At 32.7% G+C, this 21713-nt stretch overlaps 5 protein-coding genes across 9 annotated transcripts; 3 read left to right on the forward strand and 2 right to left on the reverse strand.

The window, feature by feature from the left end:
• Window positions 1-443: 443 nt before the first annotated feature.
• On the forward strand, window positions 444-1751 carry LOC108856718 (multiple organellar RNA editing factor 3, mitochondrial). The gene is made up of 4 exons (XM_018630586.2): window positions 444-890; window positions 977-1074; window positions 1257-1322; window positions 1424-1751. Exons 1-4 carry the CDS (start codon window positions 511-513, stop codon window positions 1612-1614), a joined length of 735 nt encoding a protein of 244 aa, XP_018486088.1. The 5' UTR covers window positions 444-510; the 3' UTR covers window positions 1615-1751.
• LOC108856719 (uncharacterized) lies at window positions 1719-2530 on the reverse strand. The gene has a single exon (XM_018630587.2). The coding sequence runs from the start codon at window positions 2432-2434 to the stop codon at window positions 1883-1885; it is 552 nt and encodes a 183-aa protein (XP_018486089.1). The 5' UTR covers window positions 2435-2530; the 3' UTR covers window positions 1719-1882.
• Window positions 2531-7870: 5340 nt separating this feature from the next.
• LOC108863120 (J protein JJJ2-like) lies at window positions 7871-9889 on the forward strand. 3 transcript variants are annotated; one of them, XM_018637435.2, is made up of 5 exons: window positions 7871-7984; window positions 8167-8365; window positions 8518-8569; window positions 8690-8757; window positions 9112-9889. In XM_018637435.2, the coding sequence occupies exons 2-5, from the start codon at window positions 8225-8227 to the stop codon at window positions 9556-9558; spliced, it is 708 nt and encodes a 235-aa protein (XP_018492937.1). In that variant the 5' UTR covers window positions 7871-7984; window positions 8167-8224; the 3' UTR covers window positions 9559-9889. The 3 variants fall into 3 exon arrangements, with proteins under 3 accessions (XP_018492937.1, XP_018492938.1, XP_018492939.1); XM_018637436.2 differs by having other exon boundaries at window positions 7881-7937; XM_018637437.2 differs by lacking the exons at window positions 7871-7984; window positions 8518-8569; window positions 8690-8757 and having other exon boundaries at window positions 7993-8365.
• Window positions 9890-13256: 3367 nt separating this feature from the next.
• On the forward strand, window positions 13257-15590 carry LOC108863119 (probable polygalacturonase). Of its 2 annotated transcripts, none has more exons than XM_018637434.2 (6): window positions 13257-13447; window positions 13581-13910; window positions 13999-14119; window positions 14204-14378; window positions 14446-14516; window positions 14943-15590. In XM_018637434.2, exons 1-6 carry the CDS (start codon window positions 13442-13444, stop codon window positions 15584-15586), a joined length of 1347 nt encoding a protein of 448 aa, XP_018492936.1. In that variant the 5' UTR covers window positions 13257-13441; the 3' UTR covers window positions 15587-15590. The 2 variants fall into 2 exon arrangements, with proteins under 2 accessions (XP_018492936.1, XP_056842113.1); XM_056986133.1 differs by having other exon boundaries at window positions 13257-13443.
• A 311-nt stretch (window positions 15591-15901) lies between these two features.
• On the reverse strand, window positions 15902-17773 carry LOC108863121 (protein DEHYDRATION-INDUCED 19 homolog 4). 2 transcript variants are annotated; one of them, XM_018637439.2, is made up of 5 exons: window positions 17487-17773; window positions 17266-17414; window positions 16621-16698; window positions 16250-16500; window positions 15902-16168 (listed from the first exon to the last, which is right to left on the reverse strand). In XM_018637439.2, the coding sequence occupies exons 1-5, from the start codon at window positions 17566-17568 to the stop codon at window positions 16063-16065; spliced, it is 666 nt and encodes a 221-aa protein (XP_018492941.1). In that variant the 5' UTR covers window positions 17569-17773; the 3' UTR covers window positions 15902-16062. The 2 variants fall into 2 exon arrangements, with proteins under 2 accessions (XP_018492941.1, XP_018492940.1); XM_018637438.2 differs by having other exon boundaries at window positions 17481-17770.
• Window positions 17774-21713: the final 3940 nt, after the last annotated feature.

Here is a 21713-nt window from a genome sequence, read left to right on the forward strand (position 1 = left end):
ATTGATAGTTTTATTGCTGAATGAGAAATTGATTAATAATAAGAGATAGTGAATAAGCAGCTGCGAGAGGCATGCAAGAAATCTCACAATGAATTATCATTAACAAGTATGAAACCGATGAAATGATCATCTATAAACTTATTCATGGTTAGTAGTACTACTGCTTTGCAGTAAAAAGACCCAACAACAGCTTTACTGTAATGTAAACAAAAAGAAGACAATACTATATATGGAAAGTCACAAACCTTTGGAATATAGTTTAGTTGCAATTTAATCTTTCATTAACCGAATATTGCAAATCAAACCATTAAATTTAGTAGATTATGTACAAAATTGTATGATATAAATCTCTTTCTCAGTTATACAAATAGAAATAAAATTCCGAAGAATACATAAACACTAAGGCCCACTTAAAGCCCATATAGATTCTCGAAGCGTCTGCGAAAAAAAAAAAAGAGTGAAGTAAAGAGGGAGAGATAGAAGAGCACAAGACCAAAACCCTCACTGGCGATGGCTCTTTTCACCACGCGGCGCAAATTAGCGACAGTCATAACCAGAACACTCTCTTCTTCGTCGTCGTCGTCGTCGTCGTTTTCTACGCTCTCTTCTCGTTCTCGATTCGCTGTGCATCTAATCGACAAGGTTTCCTCGACCAGAACGGGACTGGGCCCGTGTTACGTAACGACCCGACCCAAGACATCCGGGTCAGGATACTCTCCGCTGAACGATCCTTCGCCGAACTGGAGCAACCGCCCGCCGAAGGAGACGATTCTTCTCGATGGGTGCGATTACGAGCACTGGCTCATCGTCATGGAGTTCGATGATCCCAAACCTACAGAAGATGAGATGATCAATGCTTATGTCAAAACCTTAACTTCCGTTGTCGGAAGGCAAGTTCCCCCATTTCATTTTTTTTTTGGTCCTTTCTCTCATTTCGCTTGGTGCATTTGTCATGGATTTGTGTGTGTGTTTGTAGCGAGGAGGAGGCAAAGAAGAAGATCTACTCTGTTTCCACTTCGACTTACACTGGCTTTGGTGCTTTGATCTCTGAAGAGCTCTCTTGCAAAGTCAAAGGTTCATACTTTATCGTTTGAATTGCCTAAAGGAGGAAACTTATGTCTTGTTCTTGTTCTGTTTGAATTATTATTGTTGTCTGTAGGAATAGGACAAAGAACATATTCAGTGTCTAGGTTTGGAACTTATTGACCTTGCTTTTGTATATAAGATACCTAATCCAGAGTTGTGTGATTCTTCAGGATTGCCTGGTGTTCTCTGGGTCCTACCAGATTCCTATCTTGATGTACCCAACAAAGACTATGGAGGTTTGTATTGTTTTTTTGAATTTAATTTTCATTTGGATTATTGGGATAATGCTAGAGGATCTTAGAGATTTACACTTATCATCTAAACAAATTTTGTTCAGGTGACTTGTACATTGAAGGGAAGGTGATACCCAGACCACAGTACAGGTTCACTGAACAGCGCCAGACCAGAAACCGGTCTAGGCCTCGGTACGATAGGCGCCGTGAGACTATGCAGGTTGAGAGGAGAGAGCCAACGCAACAGAACTGGAACCAACCATCCTCCGTGGGTCATCAAGCTCCGGAGAATTAGTCTAAGCGCAGTGCTTAAATAATATATAAACACCCTTTATATTTTACATGCATCTGTAATGGAGTTTGTTAGTTATTCCATGTCCACCTTAAACTCTCATGATGTCAAGAGAATGATCAATTATCACATTATAATCATTGATTCATTATACATACATGTACAATGCCTATAAATATATAATATATATTTACACACGAGAGATCATTTGATAGAATTGAAGCTGAGATTAACAATTTTCCGACACGACTGCAACCTAACAACGGTTTTGTCAGCACACTGGAGTTAATGTCAGGTTCAACTTCTCTCTTTCACCGTCAGTTACGATCCTAACTACCCTCTTGAACGCAAAGTGCACGCAATTCGACAACACGATCCAGCAAATCACTTCGTACACGAACTCCATCGCCGGATCCGACCAAGACAATGGCTCCTCCCAATTTCCACCGCCGCTGCCGTAGTTCCATCCCTTTCCGCCTCCATCGTTCCCACCGCCTCCACCACCGAATCTGAACGGACCGTCGTTGCCACCGCCTTCTAAGAGAAACCGACCAAAATCTCCACCGTCTTCAGAATCGCCGCAAAACGAAACGCGCTTCGCGCGCCGCTTTTTACGGATCCGGCGGATTGTTTTATTAGAGCTCGATCTAACCGGTGAAGGAGCGATTGAATCAACGGGAAAGATATTAACCGCGGATGTTTGATCAACGGGGGAATCAGCGAATGAAATGTATTCGCACCGATTGAGAAGAGATTTCCCAAACGCTGTGCCTTGCTTCGCCGTGAAAACCGCGACTGTGTCGACGATCAGACATAACTCCATGATCTTAGAAATCCGACGACGACGACCTTGTTCGATTTTTATTTTTTCCAGACGAAAATGGTTTTGATTAGAGATTTTGTAAGCCTTGCCGGTTAAGTTCGGTAATAAATATCGAGAACCTGACTCGGAGGCGAATGAATTGGACACGTAACTGGTTTCCGTGTTGAAAAGAAGAAAAAAAACGTGCGCGACACTCAGGATGGGCCCCGTATTCTAGTTTGGAATCCACGAAATGTTGGCTCTATCACTCAAGTTTAGCCCATATTCTATTTGTAGAACGTAAAAGGATAAAGCCCAACACAAGGCGTTATTGGTCCTTTTGAATTGAATAAATCAAAGTAGGCTTTGGGAAAAAACATCCGAACAAGGGCTCCCCGAGGCCACGTATGACTGACAAAGGTGGTCTTGTGAACACTTTTGGCAGTTTTCGAATTGGGTGACGTCAAACAAGTTAAATGCCTTGTAACCGTTATTATACAATTATAATGCTCTTTAACACAAAGGAAAAGCTAGTAAAACGTTCGGATTTGAGTTTTTAATGTTTAATTGTATTCGAATAACACATGTCAGTGTTAGTCGAAACGGACATCTTGCTTTTCTACTATGAGAAGTAATGGTTAACTTTGAATATACATATAAAAAAACCCCTAGATACATAATTTATATTAGAAATTAGGACTAATTGGCAGAAAACTTATTGATAACCAAGAAGTTAGCATTCCCATGTGATTTTTACTTTAGGGTGGCCAATTACAACCGCTATGTTTGACTTAATACTGGTTTCGATCAGTGATCAGTTAGATTCCAAATTCTAGATTACTGAAATTTGTTTGGCTTCACTACAATAAGTCAACCACGCGCAAACCCCATTTTTTGTTTCAAGTAAAACCTTTTCTTTAACTATTAATTTCTAAACTGTGCTTATAGGTTTTCTTATAGGTGTCAAATGGGCGGGTCGTCCATTGGTCGTCCACGTCCATATTTAAATAGACTTAATATGGACACACCCTTTTTTTTTCATGGGTTATTAATGGACAAAATATGGATGACCATTTAAAAAATGGTCTTTATGGGTTTTGGGTTTCATGGACATAGGTTGTCCAATGGAAAAAAAAATCTAGGGTTTAAAAAAAATTGAGTTTTTCTATCAAAACCGAGAAATCGGGTTTTCTCGCCAAAATCGGGAAATTGAATTTTCTCTGTCAAAATCGTAAAATCGCACAAACTGTAAAATCGGGGTTTTCCACGAAAATTGAGAAATTGGATTTTTCCTCCAAAACCGAGAAATCGAATTTTTCCGCCAAAACCGGAAAAAATCGAGTTTTCCTGCCAAAATCGAGAAATTGAGTTTTCCGCTAAAACCGTAAAATCGGGTTTTCCCGCCGAAACCGAGAAATCGAGTTTTCCCGCCAAAACAGAGAAATCGGATTTTTCCGCCAAAACCGGGAAATCTAGTTTTCCCGCCAAAATCGGAAATCGAGTTTTCCGCTAAAACCGTAAAATCGCCAAAACCGTAAAATCAAGTTTTCTTGCCAAAACTGAGAAATCGGATTTTCCCGCCAAAACCGGAAAATCGGGTTTTCCCGCCAAAACCGGAAAATCGGGTTTTTCCGCCAAAGCCGTAAAATTGGGTTATCCCGCCAAAACCGTAAAATCGGGTTATCCCGCCAAAACCGTAAAATCGGGTTATCCCGCCAAAACCATAAAATCGGGGTTTCCCGCTAAAACCGTAAAATCGGGTTTTCCCGCCAAAACTGTAAAATCAGGTTTTCCCGCCAAACCATAAAATCGGGTTTTCCGGCCAAAACCGCAAAATCGATTTTCCCGTCAAAACTGCAAAATCGAGTTTTCCTACCAAAACCGCAAAATCGGGATTTCCCGCCATAACCAGAAAATCAGGTTTTCCCGCCAAAATCGTAAAATCGAATTTTTTCCGTTAAAACCGCAAAATCAAGTTTTTTTTGCCAAAACCAAAATTGTTGTATTTATGGATTAATTTTAATTTTATGAACTTGTATATATAATTATAGGCTTATAAATTATAGGCTTATAAATTAAAATCTAAAGTTTTCTTATACGGTCTATTATGGACTCTATGGCAGCCCATAAAAATATGGGTTTTAGTGGATATGGTTTTTAATGGACACTAGATTTTGACCCGCACGCCCGTGCGGGAATATATTTCAAAAATACAATATCAAAGCTGAATAAAAGTTCAAATATGAAGAATTAGACCGATCACGATCCTAAAGAGTAATACAAAATCCGAACCAAAATTGATTAAATATTCAAATTATTCAAAATTTTGATATTTAGACAACCGAAGCCATAACCAATTCGAATCGAAGTATTTTGGATATCAAAATGTATCCGAAAAAGATTTTTATACGTATACATATTAATTAATTTTAGTTTTAATGTATATAAAAATATCCAAAATATATATGATACATTTAGGTTGGTTTAAATACTTGAAAATATATAAAAATAGTCAAATATAAATATATAACATAGTGGAAGTACACTCAAAACACCAAAAATATTTAAAATAATTTTTGATTTTTGATCTAAAATTTAAGCCAAACCAATTTATATGCTAAATTTAGGTATTTTGACATATGTTATTCAGATTTATATACAATATATTATTTTATTTATAGATTTTAAGAAATTCAAAATATATAATGAATTTAAAAAATAATTTAAATGAGTTATTCGAATCCGAACTGAACCCGCAAAGATCTGAATATAATTCGAACTGAAATTTAGAAATATCTGAATGGAGCTGAATTTTTAACCCCGGAAATCCAAAATCCAAACAGATCTGAAACGAACCCGAATGGATACCTGAACGCCCAGCCCTAGTCATAATTCGAACTAAAATTTAGAAATATATGAATGGGACTGAAAAATTTGACCCCGGAAATCCGAAATCCAAACAGATCCTAAACGTGGATACCTAAACGTCCAGCCCTAGTCACTATTATGTATCATATATATGTCATCATATAATTAATTGTATTGGTCCATCATATAATTAATAGTATTTTATATGTATCATGTTATAAATAATCACATATATTATATTCTTAAAGTTTAATGTGAAATATAAAAACTATAATTTAAGTTGGTATATGAAATTAATTTTTTGTTGTATTTTTCTTATATATATTGAAAACATTTTTAATAATGGTTATTGGAAAATATTTTAGTAAAAATATTTTTTTTGAATATATGCATATTTTGAATCAATTTTTTGATATAAATCAACTTTAAATTATCATTTTGATTTGAAATATTGGTATAAAATTTAAATTTTATTTTATGATTATTTTAGCTAAAACAATTTTTAGGTAATTAGATTAGTCTATTTTGTATATTTTAAAACTGATTATAATGGATTTCCAAAGTTTATTAATAACATAAGTCATTACTTTTTTCTTCTTACTTTTATCCATGTTTCAAATTTTAATTTTTTGTATTAGTTTTCTATGAATTATTATTAATTTTATGATATATTCTTTTTTGAAAATTGAACTCTTGATTTTTTATATTTGAATAAACTAAATAAGGTAATAATATTGTTTTTAAAAATTATTCTGTATAATATACTATTTATATTTCAGTTTGTGTTTTTATTTTTACCATAAATAATTGTAAATATAGTGACAGAATTGTAAATAAAAAAAATATAGAAAGAAAGTTGTTTAATTTATTGTAAAAACAATGGCTAAATGTTTAAATAAAAAGAAGTATTAAATATTTTATTCATGTTTCTAAACAATCTAATTTGTTATTAATTTATTTGTTATTAATTTATTGAAAATATAATGACTAAATGTGTAAATAAAAGAAAGTATACATCTCTACTATCCATGTTTCCAAACATATCTCATTTATTCTATTATTTTTGTTTCCAAACAATTCAATTGTATACTTCAATTTTAATAATACAGAAGCGTGATATTAGGTAATATTTAGAGGGAAACCGGAATGCTAGAAGTATATATATATATATATATATATTGTTTACCTTATAGAAGATTAAATTAGTATATTCAAAGAAACAAAATTTGAATATAAAAAAAAATTCATATTTAGAAATACAATTATAAATTACTGATCTCCGTGATTTTTGGCTTGGTCTTTGTTACCAAAATGAAAATATTGGTAATATTCCATAACTGCTCACTCTATTAATTATTTGCTATTAATTGGAGGAACTATTTTAAGAATATTCTATTGATTTACAACATTCTCATTTAGTCGTTCTTTACTTATGTGGTGATCAAATTTAATTAATTGAATTGTCTACCCAAAGGAATGGTCTTAAGAGATTTTTTTGGTCAAATAAATTAATGGTTAGATCAGTGGCATGCCATTGTAATTATTTAGGAAATTTAAGGGTTAAATTTTATTTGTACTTCAGTTTTAATAGTTTAGATGTTCTAATGGACATGATCACTCTTTATCCACAAACAATAAATGGACAAATGAATACGGGCTAATGGACGTGGACTCGCCCGTTTTACAGCTATAGGTTTTCTTTCAATGTTGGGCGTATAGATCAACGTGCATGTAACATTAGGTACATACTTAGCTTATGTCCTAAGTCATTGCCATATACTATTGGCGCTATCTCACCTTATAACCAAAACATCAAACACCAGAAGAGAAATCACGAAATCCAATCTAAATCCAAATTTCAAAGCAAAGCCATAAATAATTACTATGATATATAATATTAGTTATTTTTGTAAGACCAGACGTATACGTATATACGTATACATATTACACTTCCAAGGTTTTTGATTTAAACCAATCAAATTATTCAAATCTATGAAAAACAATATTCCCTCTATTTCTAAATAAATATCACTTTAGCATTTTTTGTTGTTTCACAAAAAATGTCATTCTTTAATTTCAATATAATTTATAATTACTTATAATTCTATATTAATTACAAAATGCATTGATCTTGTAAGTAAATTTATTTATCTAAAATATTAGTGGTTAAACAAATGAAATAAATTAAAACATAGATGCATTTCAACCATTTTTAATATGTGTGAAAAATATTTAAGTGACACTATTTATGAAACAGAGTTCAGGAGTATAAATCATAGCAACTTTGATATTTCATGTATTTAGTGAAAAGAAAATAGAAGTTGGATAGTAGCTTCATTTTCTTGTTGTTTTTACCCCTAACTACCTTGTTTCTTTCACCAATTTCATTTGATTTCAAATAAAAGACACCCTTTTGTATATGGCTGTTCATCTCTGTTTTATATGTCACAAGTCTCATGTCCCACTATTGAATTTTCTACATTTAACAGCTATTAACGTTGATGAATAAAGTACTTTTTACATTATAAATTCGATTATGATCATATGTGTATCCTATAAATTAAAACTCAGCATGCAACATGAATGAGCATTTTTTACAAAAGAAAACATGAATGAGCGTCTAAAAGTTTGCATGGCACGAGCCAGTTACAATGTGGTTGGACCTACGGTTACCTTTACCCGTTCTTCTATTTGAATTTTTCAGTAATCTTTGATAAACTTTATTAATTTTCGATAATTACTGATTTTTTGTATCATAAATGTATAAATTTATTTATCTTCTCTCTCTCTTCCAATTTAAAATGTCACTCCCGCAAAGCCTGCCTGCATTTTCTTAACGTCTCCTCTTTCTCTCTCTTCTTACTCCTTGTATTTCTTTCCCACAGAAAACTATTATCATTCAACTCTATATCCCTGGAAAAAACTCTTGAAACTGTAGTTGCAATGTGTAAGATCCGACCCGGACCGGATCCAAAAGCGGCATTGGTCTCAGAGATTTGTTCCCTGTCGAGATCACCAATCTCTTGCATTCACATCAATGGCAACTCCGGTTCATGTTTCATCGACTGGTATCTCATTCTCGGTGTATGTTCTTTTTCATTTCTGCTTTGTTGCCACCTTTTATATATGTTCTATATATTGGAAGAAGTTTTTAATTGTGTTCTATATTCAAATGAGCAACAAAAAAAGAAAAAAAAAGACAAAGAGAACTTTGGATTGATTATATGATTACACAGATCCATGAAGATGCAGAGGTCAAGCTCATACGTAAACGATATCACAAACTAGGTCCGGTTTTATTTCAGCTTCGTTTTAGATTTCAATATGATTAGTCGTCAAGATTAGATATTAAAAAAAAAAAATATTTGTATGGCATATCCATAAGATAAATCGTTATTTATGTGTCAGCTATGAAGGTTCATCCTGATAAAAACAATCATCCAAAAGCAGATATTGCTTTTAAGCTCATCCACGAGGTCAGCTATTTTTATCTTATTTATAAAAACATTTCCAGCGATTTAAACATGAATATATCTATTTATCTCTTAGGAGAGACAACAATCTATCTAGACTATTATTATGATTTTTTTTTTTGTCACTGGACTATTATTATGATAAGCTATAAAATGTGTATGGACATGAATCATGCGTTAGTAATAGCATCCGCGCATTATGTATCGATGAACTCATTCATTTTTCTATAACCCGGTTTGGTATGTTCCATTAAGTTTCTTTGAGATCTCTTGTTATTTCCGGTTTGAAGATTCAACTTTAGAACTTACTTTTTTTTCTCTAGAACTTACTTATGTTGTTGCCTTCGATGAATGTAGGCTTATTTATGTCTTACAGACGAAACAGAGAGAAGATGCTTCAACACAGAGAGGAGAAAGAACGTATGTCTGAAATGCAGCCGACTCTCACACAAAACGAAAGAGAACCGCACCGAGACTAAACAGAACCGGTTTTGTCAAACCCTTAGGGACATAAGGGACACATTCAGAGAAGAGAACAAGGTGATAAAGAGATGTCTAAAGACCAACAGTGCAAGATTCATGGGGAGCCTAACAGAGGAAACCCCGGTTTTTGGTATACCTAACCCAAACCGGTTTAATATGGAGTTACCGGTTTTTAATCCGTCGGATTACAAGTTCTGTGGTTATCCACATGTAAGAAATCGGGTGTTGGACAATAACTTGTCGGATTGTAAGGTGTTCATGAGAAGCAGATCCACATGTGTTCACTCTTCACTGTGTATTAGGTCTCCTGATACTAGATGATCTTGATTTAGTGTAGTCTCATTAGGTTCAATCTTTTACAGCTATGAGACTGTTGCCACATTTTGATTACAAACTTATATGAGCTGATGATGGTAAGTGAGAAAGGACGTTCAATCCCATAAGTCATACATCCCAATTAATAAAATCTATGGGTATACATTTCTGGACATAAAATGAAGTGTAGAATGTTTTTATTGGAAAATCCGGTTTACTTTAGCCTTAAGTTCGATTTTTTTTTTCAACTATCCATGTTCTTAATACTATCATATTGTATCATTTATCATACTATCTCTAGTTTACATGTTTTGCAATCGGCATGAACATTGCAACTCCTATTAAGCTCTAATTCTGTAAATAGTTAGAGAAGAGGTGGAGAGAATTAGCTCTGAAGTAAAAGTTGACCAATTGTTTATGTTTGTAGTCATCTATATTATTAAAACAGAAACATTACAATTTTTTCTAGGTGGATTTTAAAGTTGGACCTTATATAATTAATGCTATACTCCCTCCGTTCCTAAAAATAGGATTTTCTGGATTTTATTTTTGTTCCACAAAGAAAGATTTTCTATATTTTTAAGGTACTTTTGTATACTTTTGAGGTACTTTTATATACTTTTGAGGATCATTAATTATGAATATTTGAATTGATTAAATTTTATTGGTTGATAGTTATTGGAAATTGTATAAAACATAAATAGTAAACTAAAGTTGGCAAATATTTATTGTAGTCTTAATAAACGTGAAAACTCTAGAAAATCTTACTTTCAGGAACGGAGGGAATATTAATCTACTTATTATTAAACAGACCTTTTTATAAATAATTAATATTGACCATTACCATAGTTTTTCACTTCTTACCTTATTATTATATCCACTAGCATGTTTCCTTATATTGCATATTACTATAAGCTAGATACATCCACTGGCATATTATACTATAAGATAGATTATTAATAATACATCTACTAACATATAATACTATACGACAGATTACTAATAATACAATATATTATCTGTATTCATTAACTTGCATCTATCAATATTAACAATACTATGAAGACGACTAAATCTATACTTTGAACCTATAAACCATGATATACTAATTTATAACAAAAATGATATTACTGTTACAAATTAGTTTTTATAAAAATTATTTATAACAGCAATTTGTTATATAATATAAATTTAATCAAGATCTAAATCTTTTTTTTCCTCTTCAGAAAAAAAGAAACCTACGAGTATATACCATTAAGTTAGCCAAAAATCTTCCGAATAAATAGTAATTTTCACCAACCCAAAAAAATGAATTAAAAATATAACAAAAGATATTATGTTTGAAATTTAGTTCACTGGGTCGGGTATAAATCTGTTCATTTCAAATATGAGTTCTTCGAGTTCTAAACATTTGGATTTAAGTAGGTATTTGATTTTTTTGTTCGGGTCGATTTTTTTTGGTTCCGGATCATTCTAACTTTTTTATATTATAAATCTTAAATAATATACCACATGTATATAAAATATGTCAATCAAAAGATAAATCCGCGCAGGCGCGCGGGTCATGATCTAGTGTCAAGTAAAAATGAACAGTTTGTCAGATCGAATAAAATTACATTTCTTTCGAACATTTCATAGTCCAAACTACTTTGTCCATCTCAGCATGATCTAAAACCGAGAGGATTCTGTGGCATCTTCGGATTCCAAACTATTCAGCATGCACTCGGCCTTTATGAATCTAGTTCAATATACCTCACGAAAATAGAGGTAACGTGATGGGCTTAAATGAAGCCTATTTAGCCTAAAATTAAGGCTTGTAATGTTGAGGTTCATTATAGACCTAAATGTGATGTTTTCTTAGTTTTTTTTTTGTTTGTCTTGTTGGGCTAAATGATTGTAGAATTTTTTTTTTTGGTTGATGAATGCAGAAATGATTTTCTTATGTTTAAAATTGACCCAAAAGAAGAATGTTACATGAGTGCATGTGAGCCGTTTCTTACATTAGCTAGCTAAGTCTACACTGCTATTAGCAAATTTTATAATCTTTAGGAATTGGATACCAATGCTGACATCTACGTAAACCAAGCATAGTTCACGAATCTAGGTGGTTATATCTTGTTTATACTAAATTTTACAATGAAAATTAGAATGATATTAAAAAATTTAAACAATGACTTTGATTTAAACAAACATAAATTCAGGTTTGCAAACATAACCGAAAACACAAAGTGCCAGGCTGGCTAATTAACGTATGATTGGGGGTAGGGCCCGTTCCATTTGCCTCCGCCCTGTCACTCCACATGCTTCCACCGTCTCCTTCTCATTCCCACATTTAGTGCTTTCTTTCAATGTCAAAAACCATTTCTTGAAAGTTATTTTTTCGAGTCAGAATGTTTCATTTTATAAGATTTTGTACAACATGATCGGTTTTTATTTATTAACTAGTTTACGTTAAATTATAGCAGTTTGTTTAATTTAGTACTTTTATTGAAAGTTTGTTAATATTTTTATACTAAAATATTCGAGTTCCAAGCTTTAATTTTTTATTAAATATTTTTGCAGATTAATGGAAGACATTTACATAAAACCTTCAATATGGTCCAAATAAAATATAGTGTGGATAAATTTTATAAAGCGATTCAAAGTAGTGTAATTAGACATGAATTTTGTAAGGTTGATAACATTATGAATTGTATAATTGTCTATATAAAATTATTTATAATTATAATATCCTACAAATGAGTTTATAAAAATAAGTTTATGTTAAATTGTTGGGTAAAAATTATATAATACTTCTTTTTGTTTCAAAATAATTAGGTTTTAAGATTACAGATTTACGAATATACTCTATTAAAATAGGAACATTATTATATCTAACTATTTATTTTATTTATTTAAAGAATTATTTTATCATATTAAACTAAGGCTGAACACAAATATAATTAAAAAAAACTCAAATAAAAAAAAACTGATGCCAAAAAAAAAAAATTAAAATTTTCAAAAATAAATAGAACAAAAGATATACCCGAATCAGAATCTAGTATAGATTAAAAGTATAGATTCGCTTAGTAGTGTGTCATCTTGGTAAATGGGCAAGCATATTTATTTGTAAACAAATCTTCTTTTTTGTCAACATTTGTAAACATATCTAAAACAGATTGATTCACGTACATATCTTTTGAGTAGTATTAACTGTAATGTATGCACGGTGGTAATTCTTGAAACTTAAAAGAGATAAAACAGTGATGCTGACTGTATATAAAAATTATTTAGAAAAATCTTGTGAATCATAAATATCTTAAAATGCTAGAATTCAAGAAAACAAATAATAATAATTGAGAGGAACACAAGAAAACAAAACAAAAAATAAGGGACACATGCATTGTCTAAAACAAAAATACAATTCTGTTGAATAGACACAGCTTAAAAACAGCCATTGGTGGGAAGATTTGTCGGCGATAATACGCTACCAGATCCCTTAATCAACTTGATTCCAAACCGATATTATTTGCTAAAAATAGTGTTTTAACATTTATTATTATTATACGTTCAATGATTACATTTTGTTTTTCTCTTACTCTGTCTTTCCTAACATAATATTTTTATTCCCCCACTGTCAATTTTCTTCCAATATTATTCTCATATTTTCCTTTTAAAATTCAATCTATTATGCTCATATAAGGCTGTCATTTCGGCGTCAATCTTCTTCCTTACCTTATATTTTTTCCATTTATAATAAATTAAATTTCTCTGTATTAAAAAACTTCTCTGTGTGTATTAAAAAGCTTCTTCTTCTCCTTCTCTCTTTCTCTGTGTTTGGTTACACTTGGCACGTAAGGTTCTTGCCTTTATAGCTTTTCGTCATCCGACAGCTTCATTACAAATAAAGATGTCAGTAAGTGCGTTCTCTCTTAGTTACATATGTGTCCCTTTCTCCTCGATATTAGAGCTCATTTCAACCAAAACTCGAAACTCTCTGTTTTCCTCTGTTTCAATACAGTTTCTTTGGTTTCTTGCTTTTGTCGCAGGGTGCATTAATCTTGGTGTTGGCGTTAACCAGCCTGATTACGGTTTACGCGAAGACTCACGGCGCCGGGAGAATATGCGACGAACTTGGCCGGCGATCATTGAGTACGAGACCGCACAGCGTCTCAATCGCAGAGTTTGGAGCTGTTGGAGACGGCAAAACGCTCAACACTCTCGCGTTTCAAAACGCAGTTTTCTATCTAATGTCGTTCGCAGACAAAGGTGGGGCCCAGCTCTACGTCCCTCCCGGTAAATGGCTCACCGGAAGTTTCAGCCTCACCAGCCATCTCACTCTCTTTCTCGAAAACGGCGCCGTTATAGTTGCCTCTCAGGTAACTCCTCCGCATTATAATCCTTCTCATTTTGATGATTTTTTAAAATTTTACTTTATTTTTGGTGTGTGTTTGTAACCACAAAAAGGATCCATCGCATTGGGAAGTTGTTGAACCGTTACCATCATATGGACGAGGGATTGATTTGCCTGGGAAGCGATACAAGAGTTTGATAAGCGGTCATATGCTACATGATGTTATTATAACAGGTTAATTAACAACAATGCTTTGTGTATACGTCCTTTTGATCTCATTAATGTTAGTTTACTCACTTTATGGTTACTCCTTTTTAGGTGATAATGGTACTATCGATGGCCAAGGCTTGGTTTGGTGGGATCGGTTTAATTCTCATTCCTTAAAGTACAACCGTCCTCACCTTGTCGAGTTTATTTCGTCCCAAGATGTAACTATCTCGAATGTCACGTTTCTGAACGCACCGTGTTATACAGTCCATGCAATATACTCTAGGTAAGAGTTAGTTCAAGCCTAAACCACTTTGTAACGCTCTTGACTCTAACCATTGTCGTTTATGCAGCCATGTATATATTCATAAGATATTGGCTCATTCTTCTCCTGGATCTCCTTATACAATCGGCATTGTACCAGGTTCGTTGTCTCTGCTTTTAGTCTATCAAACAAAAGAAGAAGAGATTGAACCAAGTCTCTTACATATTAGTATCAATCCTTAAATTTTCGATATAAATCTCAACATATCCCTTCGAGATGATGGTAGTTTTTTTTTGCTGTTAACAACTTTATATTATCTTTATTTTAGGATTAATAAACTCTCTATACTATGTTAGTGTTGGCCTTTACAATTTATGTGGGATCTCAACAAAAGAAATTCGATCTGAAGTCTCAACACGTCCACTCGAGATGATGACATTTTTTATCGTTCTATCTTGGACCTTAAAAAGTTTTAGGATCCATAATAAACACTCTGCTATGTTAAGTTTCATATGTATTAGTGTTGGCGTTTAAAATTTATGTATGTGAATTAATAATGGACTCCTTGTTGTTAATTTTATGCAGATTCTTCTGATAATGTATGCATCCAAGACTCTACAATCAACATGGGGTACGACGCGATCTCACTCAAAAGCGGTTGGGATGAATATGGAATCTCCTACGCTCGTCCCACTAAAAACGTTCATATAAGAAACGTTAACCTTCAAGCAGCTTCCGGTTCATCTATCTCCTTTGGCAGTGAAATGTCAGGTGGAATATCTCACATTATGGTCGATAACGCCTTTATGCATAACTCATTAACCGGCATTGCCTTTAGAACCACAAAAGGAAGAGGCGGTTACATCAGAGAGATCGATGTTTCGAATATCGATATGTCGAGGATCGGTACTGCTATTGTGGCTAACGGCAGCTTCGGTTCTCATCCGGATGATAAGTTTGACGCGAATGCTCTTCCCTCAGTGAATAGCATTAGATTAAGCAACGTCTCTGGAGTGAATATCGGTGTTGCGGGGGAGTTGTTTGGTATTAAAGAGGCTCCGTTTAGTGCAGTGGTCTTATACAATGTTTCTTTGTCGATGAGCTCTGGTTCTTCTTCTGGTGTTTTTTGGAGTTGCTCCTATGTTTGCGGATCTTCTAAGCTCGTGACACCTGAACCGTGTCCTGAGCTTATGAGAGCTGATAATGGTTATGGTAGAGCTACATTCTAAAACTCTGCAAGGGGGATTCTTTCTAGGACTCAATTCATATTGGTGAAGTTAGAAAAAAGGTCAGATTCTTTTTCACCCCCAAATAAACCACATCACATTGGTCTGACCTCAGACCATGCATGTTCCTTTCATCAGTTCGGTTTTTTTTTTTTGAAGTTGTTTTGCATATTGTGAGATGACGAAGTCTGTACAGTTTCATTTTTTCTTTTCATACAATGTGTAATCAAAGAAATTTTGTTTTTTTTTCAATTTCAATGTTTTCTCGTCTTTTTCTCAAAACGATTTTTTTAATTAGAATTTATGAACGTGTCAACGAAAAGAAAGTAGTGTACTTTGTTTCCGTTTATGCACACAACCAAGGTTCCAAGGTACAATGACTAGTAAGATATGGATTAAACTCTGCTTCACCTTATCTTGCAAGCTTTTCTCCATCTTACATTGAGAGTTGAGACCACTCTTTAACAATTTCGACCGCTCTAGTAATCATCTCCAAGCATGGTTGACAAGAGTAAACCTCGCACAAACCCGCTTTTCTTCGCCTTCTCTTGATCTTCGCTTGAAAGTGGAGCTTCTTGAATGTCTCTACAACAAAACAAAAGCCAAGAGACCAAGTGAGGAAGAAGCTCTCTATTGTTTGTTTTTCTTGGAACCGTATTATTATACCTTTTGAGAGTTTCCTTATGGGAGAGTTTTGTAGCTGAGGTTCCTTCTACAACAGGTGCAGCAGATTTGCTTGGAGGTGAGTTAAACATAAAGGATGACAGCAGCGGATCAGAATCTATATTGGTTGAAGAAGTGAAACTTGAAGAAGATCCACCAAGAAGTGACTGTAAGTTTGCTTCTCGGAGTTCTTTCTTCAAGGCGAGATAAGCTGAGCTGTATCCTCCTTTTCTCAGCCTTCTCCTTCTCTGCACGTAGAATCTCACATCAAGGAATAACACATATTCAACCACAGAACTAAGCTATAGACAGAACAAAGCATTAGATACTTGTAATAAGAAAAGATCAAGACATGAAAAGTTGAGAAAGGATATCTTGAAAAAGTTTGCATGTTGCGTAGTGATATGGCCAACGATATCCAATCCCACCCTCTTTGTGCATACAGGACATACCTGAGAGATGACAAAAGATCATATTGTTTCAACGCCACGTCTAAGAGAAAACAGATAAGGATCATGAAAGATCACTGATAACTTATTACCAGCTAATGTTGCAAGATTGGGTTCATAAGGATGCTAAATGGGCTCTGATAAGAAGAAACAAGAGGTATACAGAGCATTTCATCATCACTAAGAACAGAACATAAAGCTTAATAACATTTTCAATTTCAAGCATTAAGATTCGAACTTTCTAAAAAAGGAAACCATATTTTTGTAACAATCTGACCAAAAGCTAAAGCTAAGACACGACCAAACCAAAGAATCAGACAAATCCTATCTCAAAAGACACAACATTTAAAGAAGGGTAGGCAGAGCAGTTCATCACAAGAAGCAGAACATGGAACCAATAATTTCAATTTCAAGCAAAGCTTCGAACTTTCTAAAAGAGGAAACCATGTTTTGTAACAATCTGAACAAAGCTAAACCTAAGACCAGAACGAACCAAAGAAGATTCAGACAAGTCCTGTCTCAAAAGATCGTAATGTTTTTCAAAAAAGGGGTGCGATGATCCTTAATTACCCCGTTCTTGACCTCAACAGGATGCTCTTCATCATTGTGACAACAGAGCCCAACAATGTCAAAAACTTCTGCGCAAAAAGGGCATATAAACTCCGACTTCAAATCGTCTTCTCCTTCAAGATCCTCGTACCCTCCACCTATATACAAATCTGTCCCCCAGAATTTTAACGGACCAATCTCATGATGAAGCCTGAGAATAAAGAAGAAGCGCGAACCTGAACCTGATCGCGATTGACACCGTCGCGAAGATGAAGAAGAAGATGGGAAAACGGAAGGACAATTAATCCATGAATTGGAATCCATTTCCTCTGATTGTAACGGAGAAGAATTGAGATGAAAAAGGAGAAAACTTTGAACGTGATCAACGAAACCCTAGAAGAACGGAAGAGCGAGAGAGAGAGAGAGAGAGAGAGAGAGAGAGAAGGGGAAGAACAATGGAAGGAGATGGGGGAGAGAGAGAGAGAGAGAGAGAGAGAGAGAGTGGAAGCGAGACTTATCACCGAACTTCAAGTTCGCAAGGACACGAGTTTACAAAAAAAAAAAGTCAAGATAATACTGTTAATCCTGTTTTTGGTTTCGAATGGATTGGACCGAACATAAGAAAGGTGTTTCGCTGCTTCACACGTGTGGCGAGGAAAAAGCGCCTATTTCAACATGAACTTTACGCGTCGTGCTTATTCCTTCACGAACTTTGTAGCAGTGCGTATTCCACACTGAACTAAACAAAATTTTTTAAATACTATATGAACTTTATGCGTCGTGTCTATTCTTTCACGAACTTTATAGTAGTGTGTATTTCACATTGAACTAAACAAAAATAAAAAAAATACTGTATAGACTCTCAAAATATTGCTTATTTCAATATTGAACGTTAAATGTGTTAGTCATCCGTTAATTTATCAAAACGTCATTTTGAATAAATTTTGTGAAATTAAAAATCAAAATAAAATATAGACTCTTAAAATTGTGCTTATATATATTGACTGTCAAATGTAATAGTCATCCTTTAATTTACCAAAAATCTCTCAAAATTGTACTTATATATTGACTGTCAAAGGTGTTAGTCATGTTTTAATTTATCAAAAGATTTTATTTTGGATAAATTCTATGAAATTATCCATCAATTTGTAATTTTTTATTTTTTTATAAAATCTATCAAAAATGACGTTATTTTGATAAATTAACGTATGACTAACACTTTTGATTTCTTAAACAGAAAAATACTAACACTTTTGACGGTTAATGTACATATATATATGACTACACCTTTGATTTGCTGACAAAAAAAAGACGAACACCTTTGACGCTCAAAATCGTGATTATATATATACACCGTCAAAGATGTTAGTCTTTCTTTGTCAGTAAGTGAAAGGTGTTAGTCAAGTCATACATTAATTTATTAAAACAACGTCATTTTGGATAATTTTTTTGTAAAATTAAAAAATTAAAAAACGATGGACAATTTCATAGAATTTATCCAAAATAGTCTTTTGATAAAATCAATGATGACTATTACTTTTGACAGTCAATATATATAAGCACAATTTTTAGAGTGTATTTATTTTTAATTTTTAATTTTTAATTTCACAAATTGATACAAAATGACGTTGTTTTGATACATTAACGGATGACTAACACATTTAACACTCAATATTGAAATAAGCACGATTTTGAGAGTCTATGTAGTATTTTTTGATTTTGGTTTTGTTCAATGTGAAATACGCACTACTATAAAGTTCGTGAAGGAATAGACACGACGCATAAAGTTCATATAGTATTTAAAAAAATTTGTTTAGTTCAGTGTGGAATACGCACTACTACAAAGTTCGTGAAGGAATAGGCACGACGCGTAAAGTTCATATTGAAATAGGCACTTTTTCCCGTGTGGCGACGGTCAACCACTAAAGAGACTGCCACATTTATAATTTTTTTTTTTGACTACATTTTTTTAACTATCACATTTATAACTTTTATCAAGGTTTAAAAAGTTTAAGGGGAATTTTCAAAAATACCACTTTCAAGGTACCATTATTCATCTTTACCACCACTAAAGATATATTTTCAAAAATACCTTATTTATTAAAATGTTAAAGACTCTTATATCTTTGTTTTTATATGCTTTTCAAAATTCTAATCTCAAATTCTAAATCCTAAACCTCCAATTCTAAACCCTAAACCCAAAATTTCAACTCTAAACCCTAAACCCTAAACTATATACCCTAAATTCAATATCCTAAACCCTAAACCCTAAAGTCTAAACTATAAATCCCAAAATCCTCAACTCTAAACCCTAAATCCTCAACTCTAAACCCTAAACTATACACCTTAAACCCTAAAATATCAAATCTAAACCCTAAATCCTAAACCTTCAGATCTAAACTCTTCATTAAAAGTAGTGGTAAAAGTGGTTAGTGTAAACATGAAAAGTGGTACTATGAAAATGGTATTTTTGGCAATTTCTCAAAGTTTAACTGCTACAATGATTAGTAATTAATTTTTATTTTACCCCATAAAGGTTACAAGGATTCTGCTTTGATGAATTATGTCAGTGTGATAAATAACAAAATTAACGGATGTTTGGTGACTTTCATAAAGAAAAATAGAATTGAATTATAGTATTAAAATGACTATACAAAATAATTATTTTGAAAAGAGTGTGTGACAAATTAATTTGATAGTAAAATACAATTTGAAGTGATGTATATAGAATAAACAAATTTACTTATTAATCTAAGTTGGTATAGTTTAGAGTCAGATGTTTTATCAATTTCATAATCAGCTTTATGCCTAACTGTTTGATGGAAGGTCGAAGGGAAGGAAGATAATAGGCTTAGGAAAATTGCATTATTGTAACAGATCATCTGCGGATTCATGTACGTGATGTTCCTTTATCAATACTATTAATTCTTCAACATGTCCAATTGATATGGGGTTATGTCCAAATTAAAATATAACTGAATCAATATTAATATTACTGATACAAATCACTCATATTATTTGCCCTTATTTAAAAGTAAACTAACTTTTTAATAACTGTATTTGATCGTTGTTCATCTCTGAACACGTTCAATTTCCAACATATCTTCTTACAGAAATTGTTGAAAAATGACCGGATTGCCTACGTTATGCCTGTTATTCGCCAATTGTTGTGCACCGTGGCGAGATGGAGCAGATCGGCATGGTCAAGCGGTTGAGCGAGTTATGTCCGAGACTCCGAGTCAATTGCGAGATTGAAAAAACAAAAAAAAAACAATAACTTAGTCCCCCGTAGTTTCAAATCTGCTATTGCCATAAAACCTGTAAAACAAAAAAAAAACAGTGAAAATGGTGTTATACGGCGGCTAGGGTTGCAGAGAGACTGATTAAAGTGATGGGGGCAAAATCGTGAATTTCTACTTAGTTAAATAATTCTGAAAAATGTAATATAGGTTGTGGGATGGAATTAAACCAGGGTCACATGCATAAATCTTAATAAAAAGGTACTTTTGAAAACAACAATTAACCTCTAATGTTACGTAGGGAAACATTTTCCCATAACATGATATATAAATGTGTTAACTTAGAAGTTTGTTGGGTTAATTGTTGTTTTCAAAAGTATTTTTTTATTAAGAATTATTGCCTAATTGATCTTTAATAATATAACATCAATCTATATTTTTCCAAACAAAATAGTTTATATAATTTGTTATTTATTTTTATAAAAAACAACGTAAAATTAGTAATATAGTGTGAGCAATTGTAACTTTTATAATTATTTAACTACTAAGAAAAAATAATATTTTGTAAATTTTAGGAATAAAATTTATAACTAATTTAGTGAAATGTCTTTGACACAAGTATATAGTTATGTAATTTGACATATTCAATATATTTAGCAAAAGTTAAAATAAATTGAATTAATATTAAAATAAATATGAAAAGTTAAATTTCTGAAATAATAAAAAAATATATACCCGCACTATAATCATATTATTCATTATTCATTTTCTTATTCATTATTCGTGCTACAATATAATAATTAGCACTATGAACAAAAAAAAATTTCACCCAACTATCAAATTTCAGTTCCATTCAGAACATCTAATCATTTAATAATTAGTGAAATAAGTATATTTTTACAGCTATATTTATAGGTTTAGAGATGTGAGAGAAAAATTAGATATTCAGAGATATAATTGGTTACAACCTGGATTTTATAAAAAATATATTTCTTAAAAAATATAAAACAAAAAATAGATCATAAATTTGGTTCAACTATTTGAAAAAATCGATTTGCGGATGCAGGTTATGAATATTTTATTCGGAGTAGGTGCGGGTTGGTAGATTTTGGATTGCGGGTACCCGCCGATCCGAAAAATATTTAAAAATAAAAATAAAAATAAAAATAAAAGTAAACACTTTTTAAAAACATGGTAATTTAAAAAAAACAATTTAAATTTTTTAAAATG

This window comes from Raphanus sativus, chromosome 5 (genome assembly GCF_000801105.2).
Source record: "Raphanus sativus cultivar WK10039 chromosome 5, ASM80110v3, whole genome shotgun sequence".
In the NCBI taxonomy this organism is placed as follows: domain Eukaryota; kingdom Viridiplantae; phylum Streptophyta; class Magnoliopsida; order Brassicales; family Brassicaceae; genus Raphanus; species Raphanus sativus.